This window comes from Aspergillus eucalypticola (assembly GCF_003184535.1).
Source record: "Aspergillus eucalypticola CBS 122712 chromosome Unknown BO83scaffold_3, whole genome shotgun sequence".
Classification (NCBI taxonomy): domain Eukaryota; kingdom Fungi; phylum Ascomycota; class Eurotiomycetes; order Eurotiales; family Aspergillaceae; genus Aspergillus; species Aspergillus eucalypticola.
In genome coordinates, this window is record NW_020290277.1 from 1,447,362 (window position 1) to 1,475,042 (window position 27,681).

Sequence of the window (27,681 nt, forward strand, 5' to 3'; positions counted from 1 at the left end):
GTCCATGCAATACAGAAAATTCCATGGTAAAGAATTCGTCTCTATTGCTTTTGTGTGCTTGGTCGCTGTTGTTGTTATGGTCGTGAGGGCTGTTGAGGCTGGAGCTCTGCTGGTTTTAGCCCGCTCTGAGGCGGAACCTGGGCCTTTCCGGGCCTTGGAGGACAACTTTCCCCTAATCTTCGATATGATATAGAGCATTTTGTATACTCAATGGGCCTGGAACGGTATATGTTTCCTAGTCAGGCTGAATGTATCCTGAGGTTTTAAATGGACGGAAAGTTCTGATGCGGGGTTCAGTAGAGGATTATAGCCGAGCTAGGCGACCACTTGCATAAGCGCTAGGGCCAGTGAGGCTGTGGCTCTCTGATTGCACGAGGCTGGGCGAAGAGTAATCCGAAGCTAATCAAGACGTTCTTCAATATGACTGTTAAGGAGATTGGCAGTTGTAGCTTGTTTCTATGAACCGATTTCGAATAGTGTGACAGCGCTCTAGGTCTAAGCATGAATGTGATTTTAAGATTGACTGCGGAGATAAAATACGTGGCTTCTCTATAATTGATACTTTACTATACTAGGTTTTAATGAGAGGGGCACAATAGTACCGTGTGACAACTGGAAAAAACCATCACACTCTTATATTACTTATTTTAGCCTCAACTGATAGGATGGACGAACTACGGATATATAGTCATCTTCGCTGGTGTCTCCACATTCAAGTTAGTCAGGATATAACGTCAATAATCACCACAATGCTTCGCTATATCTCTGACTTTTTCAATGCCAAGGAGCCGCAATCCCGCTTGCTATAGACCAGGATTGCCAGTCATGACTTACTTGCAAATTGCCTCAGTGGAACCAGCCTAGTCTTCTCCCTTTGACAGATGCCAGTTTATCTTTCTTATGAGAAATGAACAAATACGTGGGCGTAATCCCCCTATATTCCTAACAGATAATCAGTTCCTCGCCGTGGAGATTTCCAACTTCACACAGATGAAGGGATAGCAGTGTCATGTGCAACATAATGGCAATTGACCACAACCCGCAGATCCCTCATCATTATAGCGACCTTCCTCTTGCTTTTCACAGAATTGGTAGATTTGGTTTATGTTAAACACATCCTGACATATCAAGCGAGATTGTCGCTGTAAGCGAGTGTGTCAAAGCCACCCGGCTCTCAACTTTCTCCGTCGGATTTTGTTAACGCGGTTTACTTTCGCTAGACGATTGGATTTCTTTGAGTGCGCCCAGCCTCGAAGGACTGTTCTACTGAGAGCACCCGATATTTGCTCTGCACAGTTTTCAATACCAGGCCACAAGGACGAGTCCGACGAACGTATACAGCCCTCACGACGACAGTCGCAAGGGATTGGGTTTCCACTATAATATAAGTGTGCGCATTTGCAAAGTAGTCGGTTTACCCTCTCGCAGAGGTGGCGCTGCTTCGAGCACTAAAGTCTTTCCCACATAGCATTGGTATGCATATTAGAGTTTCACAACCCCACAATATGCGGCATAAACATGACAGGAGCAATCTGATGGTGGTGGTGGGTAGTGAATGACTAGAGATCGGTAAAGCAGGAACGAAGCTTATGGAGCAGAGAAAAGGTTGGTTCGAATGGTTCAATTGGAGTAGTAAACAACTAGAAACATGCAAGCGGAACGAAGTGAGATGGCGAAGTAGAGGGGGTGGCTCTCCCGGAGACGATGAAGGCGCTCCTGCCGCCAGTGCCGGAACGAAGTAGGTCCGAAGACCCACTAACCACCTCAACAGTAGCGCCGCTGGCGCTAGATAGACGAGCCATCGATTCTGACGGTGTTCTTAATTCCTTGTCCACTCGTTAGCTCAAATAGATGATTTCAATTCCGCGATCTCTGCAGATATCTCATTCTGTGGTAGACTGTCAACCTTGGATAAATCTTAGCATCCTGGTCTTCCAAGTCAATTCCATATCTCTCCTGTCGTGTAAAGGCTGAGAAATGTTCAGCACGATTCTGCTTTTCACATCCAGGTTTTCTGTTTCTCGGATTCATCTTTGCCTCTGGGCAATACAGCGTGAGAACATGTCAGGACAAAGGGTGTCCAGGCATTTTTTGGGAATTCGTTAGCTCGATAGATTCGCCTAGTGTTGCTCTAGAGCAAGTATATCTATGTGGTAATGCAATCCTTAGCAGGCGAGTACCCCTTTGGGCTCACTATCTGGTTCAACGGCCAGGGCATATATTGGTTAGCCTGAAGTGGTGAGAGCTTATATCAGCCCAAATTGATGCATGTTGACACGTCGAGTATTTGTCTGGCAGACGGGGGACAAAAACCTTCATGCTCCGAGGTTCAGATGGGGCTGCGGGTGACTTGGTGGCTTGTCTATCCCAGTAAATGAACATCACCCTTCTTTAGCAGAGGTGAAGTGCGGTTTCGCTGGTCCTTGAATTCGTCAATGCGCAGCCAACAATGGGCAAAAGAACGGACGCCATCTCAAACTCTTTGTCTGTAAATGAAAGTCTGAGGGCTCTTCGAACCCTATCTAGCTATCATAGTTGTAAAATAGTGGTTTGACTTCGGTCAGTAATAATTGAATGTTCCCATTGGGACGCAACAATGCCTTTTGCAAAGAACAATCCCTCCAAAATCACTTACATCCGGTAGCCACATTGCCAACCAAGAGGGTGTATTGAAGGATGGCATGTGCGCCCTCATCTGCCTCGCCCAAAATCTGTCGGAATAGCTTGGAAATGATCGCCCTTTCTTCCTCGACTGCCACGATGTCTTGCAGCGCACATCCATGCACAATGGAATATTTCTGGCCGTGGCGGTGATGTCGGCTAAATGCCTGGTCCTCGTCTGCACTTATGGCCTGCACCTCTATGATAATCGTGAGCGCGGCTCGGTGCATTGTGATACCTTGGCCGCAGGTCTTGATTATACTGATGAATATGCCCGGGGCACGCATACCGACGTGCGGCTTCCATGCATTCGGTGATTCTATGATGCCCATGATGATTTTTGAGCGTTCTGATTCATGTAAATTATGTCCAACCAGTTAGCCATCATCGATGCCTGCGGCGACTGTAGTAGACTGGTGTGAATATCTATGTCTCTAGGATATTTATGCTTTCTGGATATCATGCTCTTCAATCGATGCGAACATTTTTTTTTGGCTGATGAATCTCATAAGCGTCGCATGTTTGAGTAACCGACTCAAGTGTACACTGCTCAGAGTATCAAGATAGCCTAGACCATGTCCTATTCGGGTCACGCTCGAGGAAGCGTGTTTCTGTCATTTCTGTCATTGGGCTATAGATTGCGCACTCTTTTGTTTCAGGAAATGTCCCGACTATATTAATCGAAAATCAAGGCGATTTCGGCGGCCACTCCCTAAATATCTGCGGATGTCTAGTCGGTTAGCACTATTCTCATCATGGTGTCAGTAGGTCCATTCCGTTTATAGGAGTCTTTGCGTGCGGAAAACTGACAACACAAGATATTCTGGACTATGCGCAGGAGATAGTTCAGTCTGGTCTCTCATTTGTTTGCTCCCTTCGCAACCTTAAACCCCCTATCATAGCAAGAGACGCGCTTCCATGGGTCAGAGACTGTGTGTCTAGATACAGTCAGTTCACAAACCTGGTGCATTAGACAACAGCACGAAAGACGAAGATCCCTTGGAACTCTGCGGTATGTTCCGTCCTTTCATAACAATACTTCGACCATGTGAACAAAGACCATATTCAACGCAGTGGTTGATATATGATTTGTGGATTCAATAAATGCTAGGCCTTGTATGCACGAATCATCCTCGCAAGGCGGTAAAAGAGGCTATCAAGTCGAGAGACTTTCTCAGAGCTGCCAATAGACTGACCATTGGTTACCATATAAAAGCACCAGCAAATTCTCACAGCAACCGTAGTCTCTTCATCTAATCTGGTTTTCATTGTCTGTTCGTCCAGATTATGTCCGTCTCATACTCGTGAGACGTAGACCATCGCGGGAGTCTTAAGAGGTTGGTTGTCCCACTTGGGTTTCTCACCCATTCTGCGCATCGAATGACGAAACTAGGTCTTGTAGAAGCTCGTCTAAGTCAACAGATCAGTCCAGGTCCATTCATATCAGAGACTAGGCGATAATCCAACTTTTCAAGGAGCTCGCCATCAGGTTTGTGCAGGATTTGGCTTCTCGCGCACTTGGCATAACACGGATCCACAAGATATTATGGCATAAGCTCCAAAAGTATAACGCAGCTTAAACACACGGTTCGATTCCAGAGATATGCTGTCGATCCCGCAGTGATGGGATATCTTCATCGAGTGTAGCGAAAAAGATGGCGGCTGCGGAAGTACGTCCAATTTTTATATTTCCTGTAGTAACTGTATACCAAGCCAATGTTAGTATCGTCATCTATAGCTGTAAGCTATAACAATAGACAGATACGAACTGGTGTAGGTGACATATCATTCTGGTGGTTCCAAAAGTACATGTACCCACCCAGTCGCTTCCGGGACATGGCTTGAAGGGAAAGCCGAAGATAGCCATACCACATTCAGTGTAGCTGATTAATTCATGAACTAGTAAGAACTAGTGAGCTATAACTAGACAATCAATTTGGTGATGAATCTTCTTAGCCGCTTCCAGCATTGATATCGCTACCGATATACTCCCCTAGGGAGTGGGAGGTTTTACAGAAGCAGCAGCAGTCGGGTCTTCGGATAACGGTAAGTATAGGCTTATTTGGACATCATTAAGGCAACCATTTGGCGTTGCATATTGGAAATGATTGCTAACCACATAGCAGAACCCCCCACCCCGGCGCCGTGTAAGAGCAACCAGAGTGCGCATTTTGCCAACGTCGGCAGGTGGAAAATAAAGAAAATCATCTTTTCAAGGTTCAACGGTGATCGTAACTCAGATCTGGTTGCTTGGAGCTGCCTGAAGGGGTCTGTCTATCCGGCTATTTCATAAGACCACAGAGAGTAGGTTAGTTTTCTGGCGTATGTCCCGTCCATTGTATGTTTGCATATAGTATTGTTAATCGTTATATATCGGTTGTGCTCTCTATATATCATTCGAGGAGTAAAGTAGACAGAGTTTAGAATTTCGTCTTCGAGATCAGGTTCCAGATAGATGTGGACCACTCGCTGGAGAAAGATGTTGCAAGTGACAGTGGATCTATTTATTTGGAAAAATGCTCGAGGATATAAGGTCCAAGATATGTGAACGATTAGATAGTAATTACTCAAGGGAATGAAATGTCTAAGACTGTTGAGATCCCGCCCTAGTTGAGTAGTGGATTATGGCATAGATCATGCTTAGTATCAATAATGGTTGGATGCTAGGTTCGATGGTATAGGATTTTTCGCTAGAGAGAGATAGATATATGTGGAGGGAAGGTAGGAAAGGGAGGAAGTGTAGGCTTTCTTATATATGGAGAACGACAGTCATTCAATTGGTTATCTATTCAATCGAGGACTAATTCATCGATGCGTTGTCTGGTTGATCACTAATGCTAACCATACAATGGTATTCCAAAGGACAAACATTCAATATGTAGCGAAATGAAGGGCTACACTTCACTATTTCCGGACCGGTTGTCCTTAGGGTTAGACCCGGCGTGCACTCTATAAAAAAAACAAAGCTAGGGGCATCCCAACTAATGAATTATCGATTATTGAATCAGCTAGACATTAGTAAAATGCAAAGTATCTTTCATCAGCAGTACTTTTATCGACAAACTGAATAAGACGAGTCATGCAGTTGGTATCCGGCATCACATAAAAAATTAATCCAGAAATGAAGGCATCATGACAATATTATACACGTCGAAGAAGAAAATATGCTCCTGCTCCTACTAGTATGACTATGGCAGGTTGCCCTATGCGCTGGGCTCAGTCTTGGAGGGGTAGAACCAGGCGGCCACGGCTATGATGAGGTACATCATCATTAACAATACGCCCTCTAACCAGTGTGACTTTCCGTCGGCAATGAGGTAGTTGACCTGCGAGGGTTAGTTGATGCCGACATGTAGCGGAGGGTGAGGAACATACCAAAAGAACAGCCACGAATAGAAGAATCACCTGGAAGGCATCGAAATAGAGAGTCATGTCGTCGTTACCTGCTTCTGTCAGTATCAAACCATATCCGTACAGTCAGTCAAACTTACCCATGCCCCATCCAATCACGATAATCAACGGAAGCACCAATAACGCGATCTGCATGCTGGATCCGACCGCCACACCAATGGCCAAATCCATCTTGTCCTTGCATGCCACAGTCACGGCGGTGGCGTGCTCAGCCGCATTACCCACAATAGGCAGAAGGATCAATCCGACAAAGGTCTCAGAGATGTGGCCTTGCGTTGTGAGGGCGTCGATCGAGTCAACCTACTTAATTAGCTACGTACATAAAGAGAGTAAAGAATAGCTTACCATAAACTCAGCGCACAGAGCAACAAAAACAGTGGAGATAACGAGGGTCAGGACAGCCACGAGAACGCTCAGCTGAGGCTCTTCCTCTTCATCGTCCGGTTCCTGCAATTTCACGTTCTGCGCATGCTCACCCGCCATGGAGGCGGACATCTTGCCGATCTGCGCGATACCACGGCTGGCATCACCTTCGTTCACCTTTTGCCGTCTCTTCTCCACCTTGGGGCTGGGGGCGTTGTAGATCTCCGTGTGCGATTTGAGCTGGAAAAACAGGTAACATCCGTAAACGACCAGCAGAATGACACTGGTGCCTGCAATATGTAAGCCTACATACGACCACTTTTGGAAAGATACATACCTCGTGACAAGGGTGCGACGCCCGTATCGCCAGCTGGAAACTGTTAGCTGCGTCAAACAAACGATTCTTCGAAACTCACCATCGGACCAAGCGTGGAACGCCGTGGGAATAATCAAACTTCCCACGGCCAACGCTAGCAAACTAGCGGCAGTCTGAGCAACCACGGGATTAAAGTGTTGCTCGAGACGGTCGATACCACCAAAGAAGAAGCACATGCCCATGACCAGAAGCAGGTTAGAGAGCATACTTCCAATCAGGGATGTTTGGACGATGGTGACTTCATTGTCGACCAGAGCGATAATGGCAACAATAAGTTCGACCGCGTTACTGCATCAGGTTAGATCAGAAGAAAAGTAGATGGAGAATAGAACTTACCCGAATGACGCATTGAGCAGACCTCCAATTGTCTCACCCGTGCTGTGTCTTCATTAGAATAATCCAGTCAGAACTTTGGATCAACATACCGCATGGCAATCTCTTCTGTCGCGTAACTCAACATGGCTGCAAGGGGACTGTTCATGTTAGCTGAGTAGTCGCACAGGGGGGCGAAGACCTACATGATGGCAATGAAATTAACCACAAAGACAGCCACTGGGCTGACACCATTGACATAATTCAACGCAACTATCAAAGTCAGTACTGCAGCTTCAAACCCTGGTGAGCTACTAACTTCCAACAGGCGCGGCGAGAAGCAAAACATTAATCCAAGAATTGAAGATTGTAGCCTTCAGCTGTCCCATGACGGTGAACTTCTGCTTCTTTTTCATCGGCTTGCCCGAATTAGTGGTCAACTGATCGTCGGCGGGCTTGAAGGTGTTGCTCAAGAAGGTCCTTCTCTTTCGCGGGCCCGGCAGGTCTTCGGACTCATCCTGACGCGGAACATTAATTGGAACTTGACTATGCATGGAAGGGTCGGTGCCGACTTTGTCATTGCTGTCGCGTCCAACCAAATCAGTGCCATCAGACTGAGGAGGGAAGCTGTCTGCATGCTCAGGGCCGACCAGGCCATCGGTCATGTCTCTCCGTCGCCTGCGCTCCTCGGACAGGCGTACTCCGCCTTCGGATAAGACGGGGGTGAGTCGGTTTTCTAGCTGGATAGAATTGGTGCGTCGGGGCTGTCTGCGAAACTTCTTGAAAGGGTTGACCGAGGATGGTTCGCCCTCCTGGTCATACCAGGCCAGTTTCCTGGCATGTCGTTTGTAGATATCTAATGCCAAGATACATGTTAGCGACGGTCGCGGGCGGAAAAGGGGACGAAAGAATACATACGCATGTTAATAGGCGTGAATTATTTATCGATGTTTGAGGGAACAAGAACAATGCAGGGGTCTTGGGATCTATGTACTGAATCATAATTAGGCACCATGTCAGCGATGATATATAAGAGACAAAATTAGAAGAATGATCGACGGAGCCGCGTTGTTGAGAGGCGATGAATGCACATGGCGTCCCAACAGCACGGTACAAGCAGTCATCCATGCTTGGTCCCATAAGCAAGACAAAGAAAAGCAATAGACTCACTGACGTGGAGTAGCCAAGTGATAGACTAGACAACGAAAAGAGCCCTTGTTGGAGGCTCAAGTGTGGCTGAAGTGGATTCGTGAAGACTCCGCCTTGAGTGGCTGTCTAAACTACAGTCGAGCTGGAGGGGGTTCAGATTGGTTTGCGACGAACTAACTGCGCCGTCGGAGATATTCCAAACTGGGTCCGATGCTGATGCGATAATTATAGGAAGAAAAATCAAGAAGCGAAAAGGAGGGACGTCGCGCGCAGCAGCAGCTAGCGATGTAATATATAGAAAAAGCCTAATATTGCGGGAATGCAGCAACACGGGGACTGTGCAATGACAACGGTAAAGAGCGACAACAGAGTCCAAAGCAGGACTGGATGAAAAGAATGACACCTCACAAACTGCAAGGGCAAGTGCCGACAGACACACAGAAATCTCTCACACAACGATTGAAAGGAGAGAACTGCACAGGAGAGTTCCAAGTTAATTGTCGTCACAATCTCTCATTAATTTGATTAGAGTTGCAGCAAATGTCGAGCACAGCCACAAATTACCGCTAGTCTACGCACAGGCAGGCCTCTCATTTGCTGGATCCTCCCGATTGATATTTGATAACCCCCAATTGTCCCCATCGGCAAAGAGGCATCCCGCAAGCTCAGTGGCTACCCAGCTGGCGAGTGGATGGAGCTTTTGGTGATTCCAGCCCCTGGCGCTTCTAGAGAAGGCAATTGACAATCGGAGAACCCCCAACAAAGCAACCCGCCAAGCCCAAAATTGCCTCCGAACTAACGAAATTTGGCTTCGCATTTGCGAGCGGAGTGCAAAATTCATCATCATGATGTCCTGGGTTCTTGGCTGATCCAGGGGCACAAAGAGCACAAAGGGCCCGACAGGAGAAATTTCACCCTCATCGGGCCTCTATTGAAAGCATGCTGCCTGTCTGTCAGGTAGGACAGGAAGGAGATCTATATATATTGGGCAGCAGTATGGCCATCACTAAACGCTGTTGCAAAGTCTCTTTGAAGGTGAAGCGCGACAGAATGGCCCCATTTGCCAGAGGATCGGGTGGTTGTCGTAATCAAAGTCAAAACTTTGGCGAAGCAATTGCGGCCCCCTGGCTTGTTTCGCGCTGCCCCATGTGGTGGCCGCTGATTGGTGAGACTTCTTACTCATATATTAGATAAGCAGGAAAGTGCCTGACCGCCACATCTGTGGCTGTTGGTAACTGAGCCACATGTAACAGCCACAGTATATACAGCACACTGCCACAAGCACCGCCACAAGTAGCCAGTGCTGCTCCCACATGGCTCATAAGTCACTGTGAGGTCAGTCAGTCCCATTGAACATGGCTATCTCTGTCAGTGTGATCCATCTGCCGCCGTTCAGAGGAGGAACCTCGGTTACCCTGGGGATAGAGAAATGCACAAGTTGTGCTACCCAGCTGACATTCTGACCAGGCGTCAACCAATTAACATCTTGTCGATCGGGAAATGCAACTCCGATCACAGTAGACAAACAACAAACCGAAGCGCCGGAAAAGTACGCACCAGGTGCTACAAAGACATTCCATGCAGAGTGGTGACCCTCACCGGTGCAAGGTGAGGACTGCGACAGTTGAATCGGCCGCAGTTGGTCACCATCCCCCAATGTGTGGAGTCACACAACACAGTGATCGTGGCGCCTACAAGCTCCAGCAGAGCAAGCCGATGACGTCCAACGGTGAACGGCAGGCTGGATCGGTGAGGCCGCCCTCCAGCCTCATACCAGATGTGGGGTGATCCCCCTTGCTTTAGAGGGGGTTGGAGGGGAGAATGAGGTCATGGCTACATGACGGATAAATGATGAGGGATGGCAACACCGACAGAGCCACGGTCAGTATGGGTGGACGAACACAGACACCATCGAAGTAATAAGGAGAAGGCAGCAACAGAGAGGGCGAAAGTAACAGGCAGTGGATGGGCTGTTATTGGGTTGACCAGGAAGCCACTGGATGATCTTTCAAAGCTTGGTATCCCGTGTCTTTGTTTCGGCAGCCGATCACAGCTGGTGCTTCCAGATTGGGGACGGGCTGGCTTCGTTTCTTTGTAGTAAGTACGAAGTTCTTTGACTCCTGAGCGCTGCGGCATTTCCAGTCCAACACACCCCACGAGATGGTGCCTCAAAGAGAGGCAGACCATACTACTGTGTAAGCGAGTCACACTCCTGCTCCACGGGAAGCAAAGCTATTGAAGACTGTCTGAGAATGACGGAGGTTTATTTAAGCCGGACAGCGACTATTCTCCTAATTTACGTCAAACACTATAGATAGACACGGCTAATCCGGAAGAATGATTAGAAGCCGTGGGAAGCAAACGTGGATACAGCGTACACCAATGCAGATGAAGCGATGCGAGACAAGCAATGATGAAGCTCCATCGGAGTGGGTAGAAGGAAGAGGAAAACCACTGCAATCAAAACACAAAAGTAATAATAATAAATAAATAAATAAATAAAACATTTGATGAGACGATCAGTTACCATCCATGTTTCATTCTCCTGGACATGAATTGTGGATCCCAGAGTTGGGATTTGTTACCTTAAACTTACCTAGCCTTACATTAGTTTACGGCCCCTCGGGGGTGGTCAGGGCCGCCAGACCCTTAGACCCTGGCAGGGTCCGAGGGTCTTTTCCCTTTCCCCATTACCGTCTGATACACGGTATGGTCAGATTACCACCGCAAAGCCAGCCATTTCGATGCGCTCTTGGCATTCTTGGCAGAGGCCCGCTCGGTCCGGCAGACTCCTCTTTTTGGCAGTGCCAGCGCTGCTTATAGGAGAGGTTTCAGTGGAAGGTGTCAGAAGTCATGGAAATAGTACCAGTGTGTCTGACTTGGTCCATTGGATGTGTCTCAATGTTAGAAGAGTGTAATCAAAACTAACTAACAACTAGATTTCGGGTCTCGAGCAGATTTCCATCTTCCCGTTTCCCATCTTTGGCCCTGAGGATGTGCAGTGAGTGAGCCGACCAGGAGAGAATCCCAATAAGCAGACGCCCCACAGCACGGAGAGGGAGGAAGGGCCTGAGAGGTCAATTCCCCAGCGACAGGGACGGAAATGGCCAGGGGATGAGCCCGGGAGTTGCCCAGTTGGATCGGGTCAGGAACAAGGAACCAGGCTCGGCATGAGTCTGGACCCGTCAGAACACTGTATTACCACCCGTATCAAAACCCCCGCCAGGGTCCTGAGCCAATCATCCCACAGGGTCCTGGGGCTAGTTTCACCCTTTCAGCCCACTCGCTTTCTTTCTCTCCTCTGTTTCGTTCGTTTATCCATGGTCCTTTCCCAGCCAGTTCTGATTTTTTTCAAAGTGGAATTGAATTGGCTCCAACGCCCAAAGAATGCTTGACGGGAAGAAGAGATTCACAAGAAAAAGGCTTGTCTATGGAAATGAGAGACGATCCATGACACTGCCACATGGAAGGGTCAGATGGTAGCATTGAAACTAGTAAATATGGAAGTGAGAAGGATAGTAGGATAGCCCCATGGGCCGGACAATGGATTGTCCACCCTGGAGATCAACATCGACCGGAACTCCAATCACAGTGGAATTTACTATTTTTACAGCGGAGGGCGTCGTAAGCTAGAACATCCGACAGGCACACAGCCAACAACGATGGATACTGATAGTACTCTGATTGTTTGTTAGTGAGTGAGTGAGGCAGGGGCCGGGGCCACTCGCTTCCCCCGTCATTCGCCTCCTCCCCCCCCTTCTGGTACTGGTTATTTCCAAATACCCCCTCCCTCCTCTTCCTTCTCTTCTCTTCTTCTTCTTCTTCTCTCCATCTTCTTTCTTTCTTTCTCTCCTTCCCAGCCACTTCTTCATCATCCATCCAGCCATCGCTATATCCACGGCGCCTTGTTTCAGCCGTCAGTCACTCGTTGTATACTTCTAGACTTTCTTCCTCTTCCTCCCTTGTATTTCAACTCTCCTGTGGAAAGTTGATAACTTGGGAACTGCAGTACTTTCATCTGCAGATTTAGAACCAGCTACATTGAATTCGGACTCTCGCTTCACACATCACTGTTCACATAATGAAGTTCTCTGCTACTACCCTTGCTGGAGCTTCGCTCCTCCTGGGCCGCGCTATTGCTGCGGACCTGCCTGCCATTGAGGCCAAGGTATGTTTCCGCCATCCGCCGCAGGGCTGGAGGTCAAGTTCCTAACTGGTCTGGTTGGCAATAGAGCAACAAGTTCTTCTACTCCAACAATGGCACCCAATTGTAAGTTACCCTGCTACTTGGTGTTTGTTTTAGCCTTCTTACTGACCCATTCTAGCTTCATCCGTGGCGTTGCCTATCAGCGTATGTAGCTCAATTGTCAATGGCGCCTCGACGCGCAGCTAACCCGTTACCAGAGGACTACACGAGCAACGGCACTGACTCTTCCAACGCGGACTACACCGACCCTCTGGCCGATGCCTCCACCTGCAAGCGTGATATCCCCTACCTCCAGCAGCTGCGCACCAACGTGATCCGTACCTATGCTGTCGACCCCACCAAGGACCACACCGAGTGTATGCAGGCCCTGCAGGATGCTGGCATTTACCTCATCACTGACCTGTCGGCCCCCTCGACCTCCATCAACCGGGACGACCCCCAGTGGAACACCGACCTCTACTCTCGCTACACCAGCGTCGTCGATGCCTTTGCCAACTACACCAACGTCATCGGTTTCTTCGCCGGTAACGAGGTCGCCAACAGCCAGAACAACACCAACTCCATTGCCTACGTCAAGGCCGCCGTCCGTGACATGAAGGCCTACATCAAGGCCAAGAACTACCGTTCCTCCCTCGGTGTTGGTTATGCTACTGACGATGACTCCACCATCCGTGACGACCTGAAGAGCTACCTGGTCTGCGGTGACTCTGACGACCGCATCGACTTCTTCGGTTACAACATCTACGAGTGGTGCGGTGACTCTTCCTTCAAGACCTCCGGTTACTCGGCCCGTACCGAGGAGTTCAAGGACTACCCCGTCCCCGCTTTCTTCTCCGAGTATGGCTGCAACAACCCCTCTCCCCGTACCTTCACCGACGTCCCCGTCCTCTTCGGTGACCAGATGAACGACGTCTGGAGCGGTGGTATCGTCTACATGTACTTCCAGGAGGACAATGACTACGGTCTGGTTTCGGTCGACGGCTCTAGCGTCAGCACCCTTAAGGACTTCTCCAACCTGTCTTCCCAGATGCAGAAGGTCACTGCCACCGGTGTGAACAGCAACAGCTGGACCGCTAGCAACACTGCCACCCCTACCTGCCCCAGTGTCGGCACCGCCTGGGAGGCCACCAACACTCTCCCCCCCTCCCCCAACGAGGATCTCTGCACCTGCATGGAGGCTTCTCTGTCTTGCGTCGTCAAGGATTCCGTCAAGGAGAGCAAGTACGGTGACCTGTTCGACTACATCTGCGCCAAGGGTGACTACTGCGACGGCATGTCCAGCAACTCCACCACCGGTGACTACGGTGCCTACAGTGTCTGCTCCACCAAGCAGCAGCTCAGCTTCGTCATGAACCAGTACTACGAGAAGCAGAGTGCCAAGGCCAGCGCTTGCGACTTCAGCGGTGATGGTACCACCACCTCTTCCAGCGCCGCCACTGGCACCTGCTCTTCCCTGCTCAAGGAGGCTGGCACCGCCGGTACCGGCAGCGTTACCTCCTCCCCCACTGGCGGCGGCTCTGTTGCCAGCGCCAGCTCCAGCACCTCCGAGGGTGCTGGTGCCGGTCTCACTGCCCCTAACGCCGTCCAGGTCGGCAGCTGGCAGCTGGGTGCCTACGCGGTGACCGCCGTTGGCGCCGCTCTTGGCATGATCCTGCTGTAAGTGTGAAGCGGAGGTGTGGGGGCCATGGAAGCATGGCCCGTTAGACTGGTGGGGATTTGTTAGCCGTACATAATTGAATCCGTTCTACTTTGTGATTATTCCAAGTAGCATTTAATGCACATATTTTGTATCACTACTTTTGAGCTATCCTTGAAACTGTAACAAGATTATCACTATAACACCCTAGATCGGTATGATGTGTATATGACTGTATGTTAAGAGGTTCTTACCTGTACTATGCAGCTGCAGACACGCGATCCAACTCCCGAAAGTGCATGTCAACGGGCGTCGGCAGCGGATGCCGACTCGGTCAGATGTCTGAACAGACCGAGCGAGCAGTTCGGCCACACAATCGGCAGGCCGAATCGGGCAGAGTCTGCACGAGATATATAAGATAAGAAGTATCGCAGATAGTAGAGTAGATAGTACCCCAAAGATTTCAACTCAATTCCATAATAATACTACATAAAAAAGGGACCCATGCCGGCCATGGCTTCCGATCTCGAATCCAACCCAACTCTACCAAAAGAGGCAAATACACAAACACCAACCATTGACCACAATGACACTCCAAAATCACAACCACCATCAATAATAAACGAAAAGCCCACAGTGACAAGAGGCTATGACCTCCCCTTCTGGCACAAATCCATCATCCTCTTCATTGTCTCATGGATGACCCTGGCGGTGACCTTCAACAGCACCTCGCTGCTCCCCGCCACCCCCGAAATCGCAACCCGGTTCAACACCACCGAGGAAATCCTCAATGTCATCAATGCTGGTGTATTATTGGCCATGGGCTTTTCTTCGCTGATTTGGGGTCCCATGAGTCGCTTAGTTGGCCGTCGCATTTCGTATAACATCGCCGTTTTGGTGCTGTGCGGGTGCTCGGCGGGTACGGCCGCCGCTATCAATTTGCCCATGTTTACGGCGTTTCGCATCTTGGGTGGATTGACGGGCACCTCGTTTATGGTTATGGGGCAGACCATTTTGGCGGATATTTATGAACCTGTATGTCCCTCCTCCCACGGTATTACATTGGTATGTGGTCTGGAAGTGAGCTAATAATGTATGTATGTATAGGTTGTAAGAGGAACGGCAGTGGGATTCTTCATGGTAGGGACTGTTGCGGGTCCGGCTATTGGTATACCTCTCCCTACCTTACTTAACCCTATTCAACTTTATATAGGGCAATTAAGCTAATGAAGTAATCGCAGGCCCCTGCTTCGGCGGCATCATCGTCACCTTCGCCAGCTGGCGCATCATCTTCTGGGTGCAAGTCGCCATGACAGGGTTCGGCCTGATCCTATCCCTGATCTTCGTCCCTGAGATACCCTCAGCAGACGCAAAGATCATCACCACTGCCACTGCCACCACCACCACTCCTCCAACAATGAAAGAGACCACTCTTCGCATCCTCGCCGCATTCAACCCCATCCACATCGTCCGTCTCTTCATCTACCCCAACATCTTCCTCGCCGTACATAACCCCCCTCCCCCAGCCTATCCTATCCAACACAACTAACAAATCTAACAGTGTTTAACATGCGGTTTCCTCTCCACCTTCCAATACGCCATCCTCACCTCCGCCCGCTCCATCTTCAACCCTCGCTTCCACCTCACTACCGCCCTCGTTTCCGGCCTCTTCTACCTCGCCCCGGGGCCGGGTTCCTCGTGGGAAGTGTACTCGGCGGCCGTCTCTCCGACCGCACGGTCCGAAACTACATCAAAAAGCGTAACGGCACCCGTCTCCCCCAGGATCGACTGAATTCCGGTCTGGGGACATTATTCTTCGTCCTCCCCGCCGCGGCGCTTGTCTATGGGTGGACTCTGCAGGAAGAGAAAGGCGGGATGGTGGTCCCCATTATTGCGGCGTTCTTTGGGGGTGTGGGGTTGATGGGCACGTTTAATGGGTTGAATACGTATGCTGCTGGTATGTCTTTTATCCTCCTTCCTTCCTTCCTTCCTTCCTTCCTAGGGTGTATGGTGTACTTGAGTGTGTGCTAATGATGGTTGGCTTTGAATAGAAGCACTCCCCCATCGCCGATCCGAAGCCATCAGTGGGAAATACATCATCCAGTATTTGTTTTCGGCGGGGAGTAGTGCCGCTGTTGAGCCGTTGATTGGGGCGATTGGGGTGGGGTGGACGTTTACCATTTGTGAGTGATCTTTTTTTTTTTTTTTTCCTCCATTCCCTTCGGGTTGGGTTTGATGGTGTGTATGTGTGTGTTTGTGTGGTTGATGGTTGGCTAATTGATGGGTGTGGTGGTGTAGGTGTGTTTTTGTCTATCATTGGGGGCGTTTTGGTGGTGATAATTACCCGTAAGGGGTTGGATATGCAGAGGTGGGTGGAGAGGAGGTGGGGGGAGGCTTGATCTCTCCCTTTCTCTTTCTCTTTCGGTTGTTGAGGGGGGGTGGGGGTAAAGCTAATTACGAGTTGATGTGTTTATGGGTATGGTTTGCATTGGGTATGGTGTTTGGTTTTTGTTTCATAATAGATGGATAGATAGACCTCATACATTTAGATAGATAGACACATAATCTATATACTGCATATGTCCAGTCTGTGTCTGTGTGTTCAGCTATACCCCTGATACACATGCTCCTCATTCATATACGTATCCACCGGATGCAACATGCCCAGATCGAAATCACTCTGCGCCAAAAAGTCCTGCATCGTCGGCTCCATAAACGCCATCGCCGTCGTGAACCCGCTCGTCGCATCTCGTACTACACCCCCCTCTAGCACCCCCGTCGTCACCGGGTGTAGTCCGAACTCTGCTGGTCCCATCGGCCCCTCGGCTATACTATGCGCTGTCAGTGCCGTTTTCGACGACGCTGGAGTCGCCGCCGCCGTGGCCGCTGCAGACGCGGCTGCATCCTTGGCGGATACCGTCCCCGGTCCTATCGCTGCAGCGGCGTTCCGTCGACTGCGGGAATCGCGTCGTCGCTCGCTCAGATATCGGTCCAGGCAGACTTTGACCTGTTCCAGATTGATGTAGAATTCCGATGCCGCTAGATTGCCATTCTCGCTCATTGAGCGCAGCACTTCCATGCCGGTTTCGAAGGCCCCGAGGTCTGCTGGGTTGCCGACGGGCGTGAAGCTGGACATGGCCAGCACGAGTGCGGAGGAGAAGAGGTAGTGTGCGTGGAAGAATCCGAAGGTTGGCAGTGTGCCGTTGATCCATCGAGTTAGGATAATCGAGTGTGAGTGCCGTGCGGCGTGGATGCAGGCTTCGCCGAGTGTGAGCACCGGCTGGGAGATCTCTTCAATGTCCTCTGGTCGGGCTCCGTCCGCTTCGCTTAGTTTGATCAGGATGTGGAGCAGTGTTGGTCGGGTTGTCAGAATCACACACTAATTTGCGGTCAGTTCTTTGATCGATCTTATGGGAACTGGAATGATGTACTTGGTTGAATGAGAGATGCAGCGAGCCTACTGGTGTCCGACTCATCTCTGGCTCCACCTGGTCCAGTCGCAGATGCTCGGGCAGGGTTTCCACCCAGTTCTTCAGCGCTTTCAAGAGCTTCTGCACCCTCTGCAGGAATGTTTCGCTGTACTTGCGGCGACTGTACAACTTGGCGATCGTCTCACCCACGATCCGTGCCAAGCTGATGTTGGCCTTGAGATAGTCGGTATCGGAGAACTGCTCCTCCTGTAACTGCGCCGGGGTCACGTTGGACGGCATGTCTAGGTGGATATCATCATCCAAAATCTGTGACGGTAGGCCCATCTTCGATCCCCACATGCGGTCGAAGATGTAGATGGTCCACCAGATGCGCACCCGGTGCTGCCTCTCGATTGGATCGATCAGTTGCGACTCAGGGACATTGTGGTTCATTCCAATCGACAATCCCAAGCGCATGGCACTCCCAATCAAAACATATGCTGAATGTCGTCGGTTCAGATAATACGAGAATAGAGACAGCAACAGCAGTGTCTCCAAATGCGTGATACTCGTCCTCTCCGGTAACACCTGCACCAAGCTCAACGCCCGCGCAAAGTACTTGGTCCCCGGTACCCTAGAACCCGAGGATGGCTCATTTCGCATGGAGTAGGCCTCTCCAAATGCAAACAGAGCAAAGAACTTGCACTGGTTGACCTTGCACTCAAAGTCGCCCGTTTGGTATATCTCCTCGAGCTTCTCTAGCGTCGACTTCCGCAGCACCAGATGGTAAATGAAACCAATCTGCCGCAGCGCAATCTTCAACAATAGCCGCGCCTGGTGCAAACTCGGCCACCAGATATCCCCCGTATTAGCCGCGGCGATATTCTCATCCCGGACATACTGCGTGCGCGTAATATGCGCTGTCGCATTACTCCCCGTCAAGAAGCGCCGGAAGCGCGTCGCAAAAGCCGTGCATGCCGCCTCACCCACGAAAATCGGCGGTGCAGACGGATCGTATGGGTGGAACCAAGCCCGGTCCCCAATCAAAGGATTGCGCACGTTGGGGTTATTGCTTTCCGCTTCATCTGGCGCCTCTGCCGTTCGCGACGGGCCGCCGCCGCGCCCGTCTTCGGCCTCGGTCGTGTTGACCGAGGGGGTCGGTTGTTCTCGCAGACGTCGAAGCTCAGCCTGCAGTTCGTGCAGATAACTGTGGAAATTTCGATCAGTCTAATTCCCGGCTACTATAAAAAGTCATGCATGACGTCCTTCCATCCCCGAACATCGTGTGAGTCACAAACAAGAGTGTTGGACATACCTCTCGCTCACTTTGACCTGACGGTCCCGAGGTGCGTATTGGCACTCATCGGCACAGCCAACCTGACGGCATTTGGCGCAGGGCTGGTCGCCCGAGCATTTGATTTTGTGTGCATGACATCGTTGGCAACTGAATTTGCACGATGAAATTAGCAGTGATGCTTAGATATTGCTGCTGTGCGTGAGGGCCACAGTAGAAGGCTCAACTTACGCAACAAACTTCCTCCGTTTTGGGCATTCGACCTCTTCGGTCGCTCTGGAATGTTTTCTACGGTTCATGAGTCATGACGATGCCCGATTTGATGTATCAGGTTCCTGAAGTTGTCCGCGAAAGACAAGTAGATAACTGATGCAGGAGTATATTCTGATGAAGTGGACGATGAATGAGTGATGGATCGAGTTGTTCGGACTGTCGGCGGTCGGTTCAACAGCGCCGAGCCTCAGGCCGAGATGTCGCTTAGATAAGAATCAACACAACACAGCAGGAGCATGGATTAGTTGGGCATTTGTACATTTCAATGATGAAACTACTAATAGATAGACTTGATACATGGTAGATATACATAATCTAATGGTTTGGTAGAGGTCTAGCATGAAATACTACTAGCAACATTCTCCATTCCTGGGAAATAGTATTAGAAAGCACGGACATGATGAGATATATATATCTGCTGGGCCATTTACTAGTGTCACTGAGTGCTATATATTTTCAAAACTTCAACTAGTACTTACTCTTTAGTAGCCTCATGCTTGTATAACCTACTACGTACTAGTTCTACTATGGACAAGCAAATTCGAATTACTTCCTAAGCGCAATTCAGGTTAGCGCGTCCTACTCCACTGTCACTGTCAAGTGCCCATCTACAAACTTCGAACCGAGTGGAGCCTCGAATAAAGATCGTCTCGGGCGAGTTTCAACCGGTTTTGAGGGCGCACACGAAGCAAGTCCGCGACCAACACGTGCATTCTACACCTGGAAAATCACCACCTCCCACCTCTTGTGGCGTTACTGCAGCGCAAATGCAGTGTCAACGCGCCAAGGGCGCCACGGCGATCCTCGTAAGCCTTCTACCTTGTAAAAAGCCGCTTAGCGGAAAGCGTCCTTCCACCACTCCAGGTTATGATCTCCGGCACTCGGCCGTTGTGCGGACACGGGAAATGTTGTGTAATCCGAGGCAACACCAACATTGAGCCCAGGCAGAAAGCCCCATTTGGACTTGTCAACGGATATTTCCGAGCGATATATAAATCCGGCACACCCGATCAAAGTTTCGCAGCCGCTCCGGAAAAGTATCTTAGACGTGTCACACAGCCGCAGGCAGGGAAGGGAGGGTGCGACAGGCGGGTAAAAGATCGGGCCCCGTGTTGATGACCATTGCTTCAATTGTGTCCAATTCAATTGGCCGAAAGGAAGGAGGAAACCCAAGCAGTAGTGTAAGCCTGACAGGGACCGGAGTCTCGATTGAATGCAGTTCGCTCAATGTGGCCTAAGGGGCAAAAAGCAAGATTAGTGTAGAGTTAAAAAGTCGGGGAGCTGAGAAAGAGCGACAGTGGCTGCCCGCAAGCGTGCGCGCTAACGCGGGTCTATCTATGCGGATTTAATTTCCAGACCCCGAAGTGCGCGTAACCCATCCAAGCCTTGTCCAACAGGAATTCGTGTGCGTACCTCCCACGCTGCGTGTTAGGGACCTGAAGAGAGAACAGGGGCTGTAGATCATCCACAATTATAGACAAGCCAAGCAAGAAATAAATCTACCGATCGCAGAGCCCACAGGACAGTTGGGAAGCATCGAGCATCGGGTCCACCCCCGGGCGGTTGCAAGGGTGCTAATTCTGGGAAAACCGGTTGAGACTGGAGGTAAGATCAGGCTGAAAGTCTGGAAGACCTTGGTTAGCGCATTGGCGAAAGGGATATCCGGGATTTGTGTGCCGGTGCCACAGGGGAGGAGGAGGAAAGGAGACTACTAATTAGTAGCGAAGCGATGCTGGAAGCTGGCTGGCAACAATGCAGCTGAACCCGACTGGCCTCGTCGCCACCTTGCCTTCTTAAGTCCTCTCCTCTCTCCTCCCTCTCTGCGATCTCATCGGCGAGATCGCGCATCGGGATCTGGCATCCAGATTCGTGCCCTTGCTTCATCAATCTCTCTGCGATGCTCCAGGAGGAAAAACTGTTGGTCCGCGTGCAGGAAAGAGGGTCGCAGAGTCAGCCACATCCCCATACGGAACCATTTTCCATGCCAATCGTGATGGCGGTTCCGAACTTCAGAACTACTTAAGTAAGTCTCGGCCGATGGAACGAAGCATATTTCAATGGTCGACTGCCCCCCAAGTGAATGATTCGCATATTCTGGTTCAGTGAACGTTGACATTCCTATCCCTCCCTCCCTTCTGCAAAGTCATGCGAGCGGAAAGAGAATGGCGGTTGGGGGAAGTTGAGTTGGCCCTGCTGGTCAGGCAGACAAACCAGTCAACTTCCTTTCTCTCCAATAATCTCCTCCCTTTCCCGATCTTTCCCCCCCCCGCCTCGGCCGAAACATCCAACGGCCTCACTGGTCCAGCCAGTATAAATCTCAAATCCCGTCACATTCTTCGTTAACCACCCCCCCCACCCCCCCCCCCTCCCGATACGTTTCTATTGCAAAGTGCCTACTAGATATCTCTAAGCACGGACCCTGTAACATCACCTTCCCGCCTCCTTGCTCAAGAAGCTGCGGACAACAAACAGTCCGTCCCTGAATGTCCACCATGAAGCCCCCTCTGGACGGCGGATGCGAGAGAGTTCTCGCTATCTGAAAGGTGAAGCTATAACCCCCTAATGGTCTGGTCTCTCTGCCTCCTGGCTAATGTCTTGTATTGTTTTTCAGTGCAGACTGATACTGTGAGCCAAATGTGTCGAAATACTTGGCCACAGAGCCTCCTCCCTAGAACGCGCTCGTGAACGATTCCCAACTCAAAGTGAAACGCAGAACGCGGCTTGCCGAACGTCATCTAAGGTTGTGCTGATGGAACTGGTTAGTCGCCCATGACATTGGCTGCTCCGGCACGGAGTACCGGCTAGTGGTACCCCAAGGAAGCGATGCCCAGTGCTATGGTCGGCCGCCTCGTCCACGATCTGCGTCGAATCTTAGGGAGCTTATCAAGTTCTATATCCGCAGGCCCACGAGCTCGTGGATTGGAGCCACTGCAAATTGGTCTGATACCTACAGACTAGGCCAAATGGAAACAAGAGGGAAATGGGGAAACAAAGCTCATCGTGAAAGCCTCCCACATGATACCTCTAACATCAGTGCCGATGACTAGTAGCTTCCTCGATCGGCATGACAGATTTATTCCATATCTGCTTGGTCAATGCTGGTCGATTGCAGAGAGACCCGACCGGCTGGATTGTGTTGGGATGGCTAGTGGTGCGATCAGTACATTCCCTTGCAAATCCCACTGCTTTGACGCGCCAAGAGACCACCAACTAGCGGGGAAGAATCGCCTGGGACATACCGCATACGTACTTACTGCGGCGTGGTTTGGTAACACAGACTGCCGAGCATGTGATGTTTAGCGACACGCATTACGCCAAAAGCCATATCATCATCATTTGACCTCAGCACGCAGTTGAGTAGCGCTCAAGGGAAGAAATCCCCCAGCCAGCACCATTCAAGCTTGTGAACATGTGATCACACCAATCTGTTCGCCACGCTTCCAGCCACCGCTTCATCCACCCAATACGGACACATGACCCTCCAAACGATCGCGGACAGTAGATGTATAGATGTCCGCTGACAACTTTCAGCCAAATTTACATGAAAGAAAAACTCAAGTCGTCAACTTCCTGCCTCAGTTACTAAAAATCTGCGAGAAAGCAAGACCTCATCTGGCGTTTCCGGATCATTCTTTCGAGTTTCTTCAGCTTTCAACGTATCGTGGGACTAGAACGAGGAAGAAGAGACATGAGCCAGACATCCAAAAAAAAGAGGAGAAAAGCCACGAAAAGGGCACGGATCACCGTAAAGGGACAATGTTCATGGGCAACCGGTGGCGGATGATGCAGATGATATACTGTTTACCTCAAATAGGCAGCAGCTTCCCCATGAATGCACAATGAATCCGTGAGGATTGTCGCAACCCCTCCCCGATCCAAGGATAGGTGGTCGTATGTCGACCCCGTCGTTGACACCAGTGGCTTGCCAGCAAAACAACATCCGAAAAGAAGCAATGGATTAGCTAGCCACCAGGTGCCCCTGCGGTGTCGAGGTTGCGGGGTGTTTGCATTCCTCTCCGGGTGTTTAACTCAAAACCCCATGTCTAGGCCTCTGGCATCGGTTTCGACGAGCTTTGAATTGGAGCCACTGAGCGACTTCAGGACATGCAAGTGAGTAAAGACCACATGGTCAATGCTGGTGGCGCTGATTTTAGATTGGAGGTGTGTCATCCAGGTGGTGCAGCGGCGTGCACCAAACGTTTTCCCCTGGAGCCGATGCGGATGCTCGAAATGCTTCCATCTCCCATGTTTTCAAAGGTAACTTTGTTGCTGATGAGCTGGATGGGAGGGAACGGGGACGTCCGCCTCACCAACATTGGCACCGAATTGGCTGTCATGCGGTCCCAACGAGGTCGGGTCGCGCCCTTTCTAGCTGGGTCAACGGGCGAGCTTCTCATCCAAAAAAGAAAATTAGGGAGGGCTTATGGATGAGAGAGAGCCTCTTTCTCTTGTCAAAAAATGCGGAGATGGAGGGAGTGAAGAACCATGGTTGAAAATGATAGCCCGAAGGACAGTCTTCTGGTCCAATTCCACTTGGTGTTCCGGAGACGCGAGCCGATTTCCGCCCAACTTGTGGCGAGACCAAACCCGGCAGTTAACTCCAGCCTACCACACTTCTCCCTTGACCGGCTCTGGGTCCCTTTCGGCCAACAAGCGTCAAGCTGTTGCTATGAATCTGTGACACCAAAAACCGCCCCGTCCACTATTATTGTTCTCTCCTGGTCTATAGTGATCCTTATGCCCAGTCCTCGCTAATCAGGAGTGTTTGCCCGTATTTGCTGTTGCTGGGTTCGTCCGTGCTATTGAGGGTTGGGACCAAGGGGGCTGACAAGTTTTCTCGCCTCGCCTCGTCTTGTCTTTGACAATGAGCGACAACAACCGGCCCCCTCCTTTCCCTTATCCCTCTTATTCCTCGTCCGCCTCGTCCGACCTCCCGGACAGTGAACCCAAGTATCATAACTGGCCAGTGCCTCAGTACTCACAGCCTGCTTCTTTCGGTCCGCCGGTCTCTTACGAGTCCGTCCCCGTCAGTCATGCTGAGACCCCCGCTGCTGGCGCCTCCCGGAGCGCTCCTGGGGATCGCACAGTGAACTCCAAGGTGGCCATCCCCAGGACTGTGAGCACGAGCACCTGGACCAGCAGTGGCCGAGTCAGCCGGGCTTGTGAGAACTGTCGAGACCAGAAGGCCAAATGTAGCGGTCACCGCCCGACTTGCCAGCGTTGCCAGGAGTCGGGCATCCGCTGCTCCTATGGAGATCGGAAGCGCGAAAAGATGGCCAAGTGCGTTTACGTGACTGCTTCCAAAGTTGATCGATGAATCTATCTGACGGTGGGTTCTAGGCAGCTCAGTGATCTGACAACCCAGGTCCAGGTATACGAAGCCGTTATGCGAGAGATTGCTCCGAAGCTGGACTCGCAAACGGCCCAATACGTCGAACGAATTTTGCACGATGTAAGATCCCTTTAATCCATCCATCTCTACGTGGCCGAACTCTCCCGCTATCTTCTATTATTCCTCCCTTCCCCTCTAGACCCCATTCCCAGCCCTGTTTAACATAAAGAAACCCATTACAGCAAAGAGACGACCATGACCAGCTCGGTGGTGCACATGGGTCGTCCGCATCATCGGCCGCCAAAGTAGCCGATGCAGCCCTTCTGGGGCAGCCCTCACCAGGTTCTTCGCTGGCGGCTCTAGATTATACCAACGAAGACTTTAACCGTGACGAGAAGATACAAGCCATGGGCTTTGTGGGTGAACATTCCGAGATCGCTTGGATGTACAGATTAAAGCGCCTTCTGGAACGATCGAACTCAGCATCCCCCCGAGAGACCTGGGATCGACATTCGGTCTCCTCCGTGAATTTCTTCCTCGACGACTCGGATATCCCAGTTATTGATGATGTTGATCCATCTCAACGACCCCCTATTACGGTGGCTGACCAGCTTGTCGACAGCTATTTTCAAGCCGTCCATCCAACGTTCCCAATCGTGGGCAAGATGATTTTTCTGGCACAGTACAAGTCTTTTTACTCGGCTCCTCATGTACGGCCGGGTAAAAGATGGCTTGCAATACTCAATTTGATCTTCGCGATCGCTGCGAAACACGCGCGTCATTTGTACAATGACGTCGAGAATGGGACCGACGAGAGCTTGGTCTACTTCTCGCGGGCGTGGAAGCTTAGCATGAATGATACGGCACTTCTCGAGCACCCCAATCTGCAGCAAGTACAAGTGGAGGGGCTGACTTCGTTCTACCTAATGTCCATAGGACAAGTCAACAGGTATGCACCTTCCGTGATTCCTTCTCCTTACGTTCCAGCGCCCATTCCTTGGTGGTTGCCCGCATTTCCCGCATCCTTCTCTGATTTGATAAATCCCCTCTCTCAGGTCCTGGAGAATTTGTGGTATATCCATCCGTTCGGCTGTCACGATGGGGCTGAACTTGAGAAGCGAGAGCAATGCGATTGTTCATGTGTCCAAGGAGACGCGTTATCGGGTATGGTGGTCCCTATATATGCTGGATAACTCACTTTGTGTCATGACGGGCCGCCCACCGAGCACCAATGATGTTTTCTGCACCACGCCGCTCCCAGTTCCTTTCAAGGAGGAAGAATTCATGGACAACAAGGTCGTCCAACTGATCGCGGATCACGAAGCTCGAAATATCTTCATGGAAACCTTCTGTTTACGGGTTCCTGGAAAATCTCCCGACAACGCGGGAACGCCCGACTCTTTCCGGCCACAATTGAATTCGTTCGGCAAACAAAGTGATCAGGTCGCTGCTGGCGCCATCGAAGCGCTCACACCAAACACCTCGCTCTATTTCCTTTATCATATTGACCTAGCGCTGATCATGCGGGAGTCGGTAGACCTGCTGTATGCTCCAGGGGCAGCTCGAAAGTCGTGGCGAGAGATCGAGATGTCCATCTCCATGCTGCATGGAAAGGTTGAAGCATGGCTGTCTAGACTTCCGCCAGCCTTCCACTTCACGAAAGGGGCGCCCGCGTTCGAGAGGCAACGCGCGAGCCTGGCGTTTCGCTTTTGCAGCACCAAGATGCTCATTACGCAACCGTGCCTAAGCCGTCTCGCCCAACAGAATTACGGCAATGACCCACCGGGACGACTTTGCGAGACCATGGCAACTGTGTGTGTCGACCTTGCCGGTCAGATGCTCGACTTACTGCCTGATCCCCCGGACCTCGCTTGGGTCTATGGGGTCTCTCCCTGGTGGTGCATCTTACATTATCTGATGCAGTCCACCACCGTTCTCATCATGGAATTGCTACTGATGGCGAGACCCGGAAGTGCCAAGTTTCGGCGGGTGCTGGCGCAAGTGTCCAAAGCGACCGGCTGGCTGGCGGAGATGTCGACGAAGGACCCCTCCTGCCAAAGGGCCTGGCTGGTGTGCAAGGATCTTATCGCTGAGCATGCCCCCGACCTTGGTGACATCGCCAGCCCCGCCGACCGTGGCAAATCCTGACTGTCCGCACGGTGCAAACATTCCATCATGATCTCTCCCTCACACCTTGCATTTCCGAGACAAGCCCGACAACTGACCGAAAGTCCCTGTCCAGTGATGCCTTGGACTCACCCACTGTAGTGGGCATACTCCCCCCGTCAGTAAACCATTAGTGGTCGCGTTGACCAGAGTGTCTTCGTCGAGGGAAAACAATTCGCTTTGACGCGGTCGTCTCTGTTTCCCTACACTATCTATCATCGTTGAACTAAACTGTTACTGGAGTAGGTCTCATTCACATTATCTTTATTTTTTTTCTCCTATTTCCAATTTTCCATTTTTTTCCCTTTTACCTGTTTCTACTCCTACCCCGTGTCCCCTCTATAGATTGGAACAGGCTTTCTATGATTGTCAATAGATGTAGACAACCCCGGCTCTGCACCGATGAATTTCGAGGAGTGGATCTACATAGCGCAAGCCCTGTCTCAAAGTAAGTCGCAGCCCACCCGTGGCGTCCAGCAATTCGCATGGTGTCTTGCCTCTTTTTGACAATTTCATTGCTCCCCCATTTCTGTTGCAGCATTTCTACGGCAGGCCCCCTTTTCTGTCCAGTTTGTCACAACCACGACCCCCACAGGAGAGTAGAATTGATCGTCGAGCCGCGAAGTGCAGGGCATCAGGCGAACTTTGTCCCAATCGGGCTACGGTCCGAACTGCACTTCCGCCTTTATTGGGCATCGATCCGATATTGGAGACGCCCTGGAGGGAGATGGGAGCCTTGATTGGCCCGACACTGGCTGAGATCCAGTTTTCATGTCGATGTGCATTTCGATCCTCTGGATTCTTTTTTTTTTTTTTTTTTTTTTTTTTTTTTTTTTTTTTTTTCTTATCTATCTACCGCATATCGAATCTGGAGTCCTCTAAATTTGATTGGAAGTTGAGGGTTCGTAAGATGCTTGGACTTTTGCGCGCCGCTGGGAATGCGGCTGCCTTACTCAACAGGCATTCACTGTGCTGCTGCAACTGGCACCATGGCTCTGACAGGGTCTCCCCCCCCCAGAGAGAACTAAGACCAGGCTAGAAATATGCAATGGGCTTGTACTACTTTCAGTACGCAACCTACTGCAGTCTCC

At 50.7% G+C, this 27,681-nt stretch overlaps 7 protein-coding genes across 7 annotated transcripts; 3 read left to right on the forward strand and 4 right to left on the reverse strand.

Annotated features, from left to right (window-relative positions):
• Positions 1–2,518: 2,518 nt before the first annotated feature.
• BO83DRAFT_385371 (uncharacterized protein) lies at positions 2,519–2,993 on the reverse strand (the record flags this gene model as incomplete). The annotated part of the gene is made up of 2 exons (XM_025532617.1): positions 2,519–2,526; positions 2,636–2,993. 2 exons carry the CDS (start codon positions 2,991–2,993, stop codon positions 2,519–2,521), a joined length of 366 nt encoding a protein of 121 aa, XP_025392443.1.
• A 2,724-nt stretch (positions 2,994–5,717) lies between these two features.
• BO83DRAFT_330833 (sodium/calcium transporter) lies at positions 5,718–8,265 on the reverse strand. Its single transcript, XM_025528247.1, has 11 exons — positions 8,042–8,265; positions 7,443–7,979; positions 7,330–7,396; positions 7,237–7,284; positions 7,148–7,189; positions 6,852–7,099; positions 6,773–6,805; positions 6,418–6,725; positions 6,153–6,372; positions 6,037–6,104; positions 5,718–5,987 (listed from the first exon to the last, which is right to left on the reverse strand). The coding sequence occupies exons 1-11, from the start codon at positions 8,043–8,045 to the stop codon at positions 5,865–5,867; spliced, it is 1,698 nt and encodes a 565-aa protein (XP_025392444.1). The 5' UTR covers positions 8,046–8,265; the 3' UTR covers positions 5,718–5,864.
• Positions 8,266–9,815: 1,550 nt separating this feature from the next.
• On the reverse strand, positions 9,816–10,739 carry BO83DRAFT_375147 (uncharacterized protein). Its single transcript, XM_025530390.1, has one exon. The coding sequence runs from the start codon at positions 10,406–10,408 to the stop codon at positions 10,106–10,108; it is 303 nt and encodes a 100-aa protein (XP_025392445.1). The 5' UTR covers positions 10,409–10,739; the 3' UTR covers positions 9,816–10,105.
• A 1,298-nt stretch (positions 10,740–12,037) lies between these two features.
• On the forward strand, positions 12,038–14,202 carry BO83DRAFT_375148 (uncharacterized protein). Its single transcript, XM_025530391.1, has 4 exons — positions 12,038–12,440; positions 12,505–12,542; positions 12,598–12,623; positions 12,677–14,202. Exons 1-4 carry the CDS (start codon positions 12,354–12,356, stop codon positions 14,137–14,139), a joined length of 1,614 nt encoding a protein of 537 aa, XP_025392446.1. The 5' UTR covers positions 12,038–12,353; the 3' UTR covers positions 14,140–14,202.
• A 374-nt stretch (positions 14,203–14,576) lies between these two features.
• Positions 14,577–16,350, forward strand: BO83DRAFT_375149 (putative MFS transporter). Its single transcript, XM_025530392.1, has 6 exons — positions 14,577–15,150; positions 15,223–15,283; positions 15,357–15,619; positions 15,677–15,820; positions 15,874–16,072; positions 16,167–16,350. The coding sequence occupies exons 1-6, from the start codon at positions 14,629–14,631 to the stop codon at positions 16,304–16,306; spliced, it is 1,329 nt and encodes a 442-aa protein (XP_025392447.1). The 5' UTR covers positions 14,577–14,628; the 3' UTR covers positions 16,307–16,350.
• Positions 16,351–16,639: 289 nt separating this feature from the next.
• Positions 16,640–19,367, reverse strand: BO83DRAFT_353805 (transcription factor domain-containing protein). The gene is made up of 4 exons (XM_025529068.1): positions 19,051–19,367; positions 18,841–18,969; positions 17,547–18,732; positions 16,640–17,494 (listed from the first exon to the last, which is right to left on the reverse strand). The coding sequence occupies exons 1-4, from the start codon at positions 19,116–19,118 to the stop codon at positions 16,718–16,720; spliced, it is 2,160 nt and encodes a 719-aa protein (XP_025392448.1). The 5' UTR covers positions 19,119–19,367; the 3' UTR covers positions 16,640–16,717.
• Positions 19,368–23,865: 4,498 nt separating this feature from the next.
• BO83DRAFT_135718 (putative C6 transcription factor) lies at positions 23,866–26,762 on the forward strand. The gene is made up of 4 exons (XM_025526131.1): positions 23,866–24,372; positions 24,433–24,544; positions 24,667–25,373; positions 25,480–26,762. Exons 1-4 carry the CDS (start codon positions 23,957–23,959, stop codon positions 26,570–26,572), a joined length of 2,328 nt encoding a protein of 775 aa, XP_025392449.1. The 5' UTR covers positions 23,866–23,956; the 3' UTR covers positions 26,573–26,762.
• The last annotated feature ends 919 nt before the right edge of the window (positions 26,763–27,681 follow it).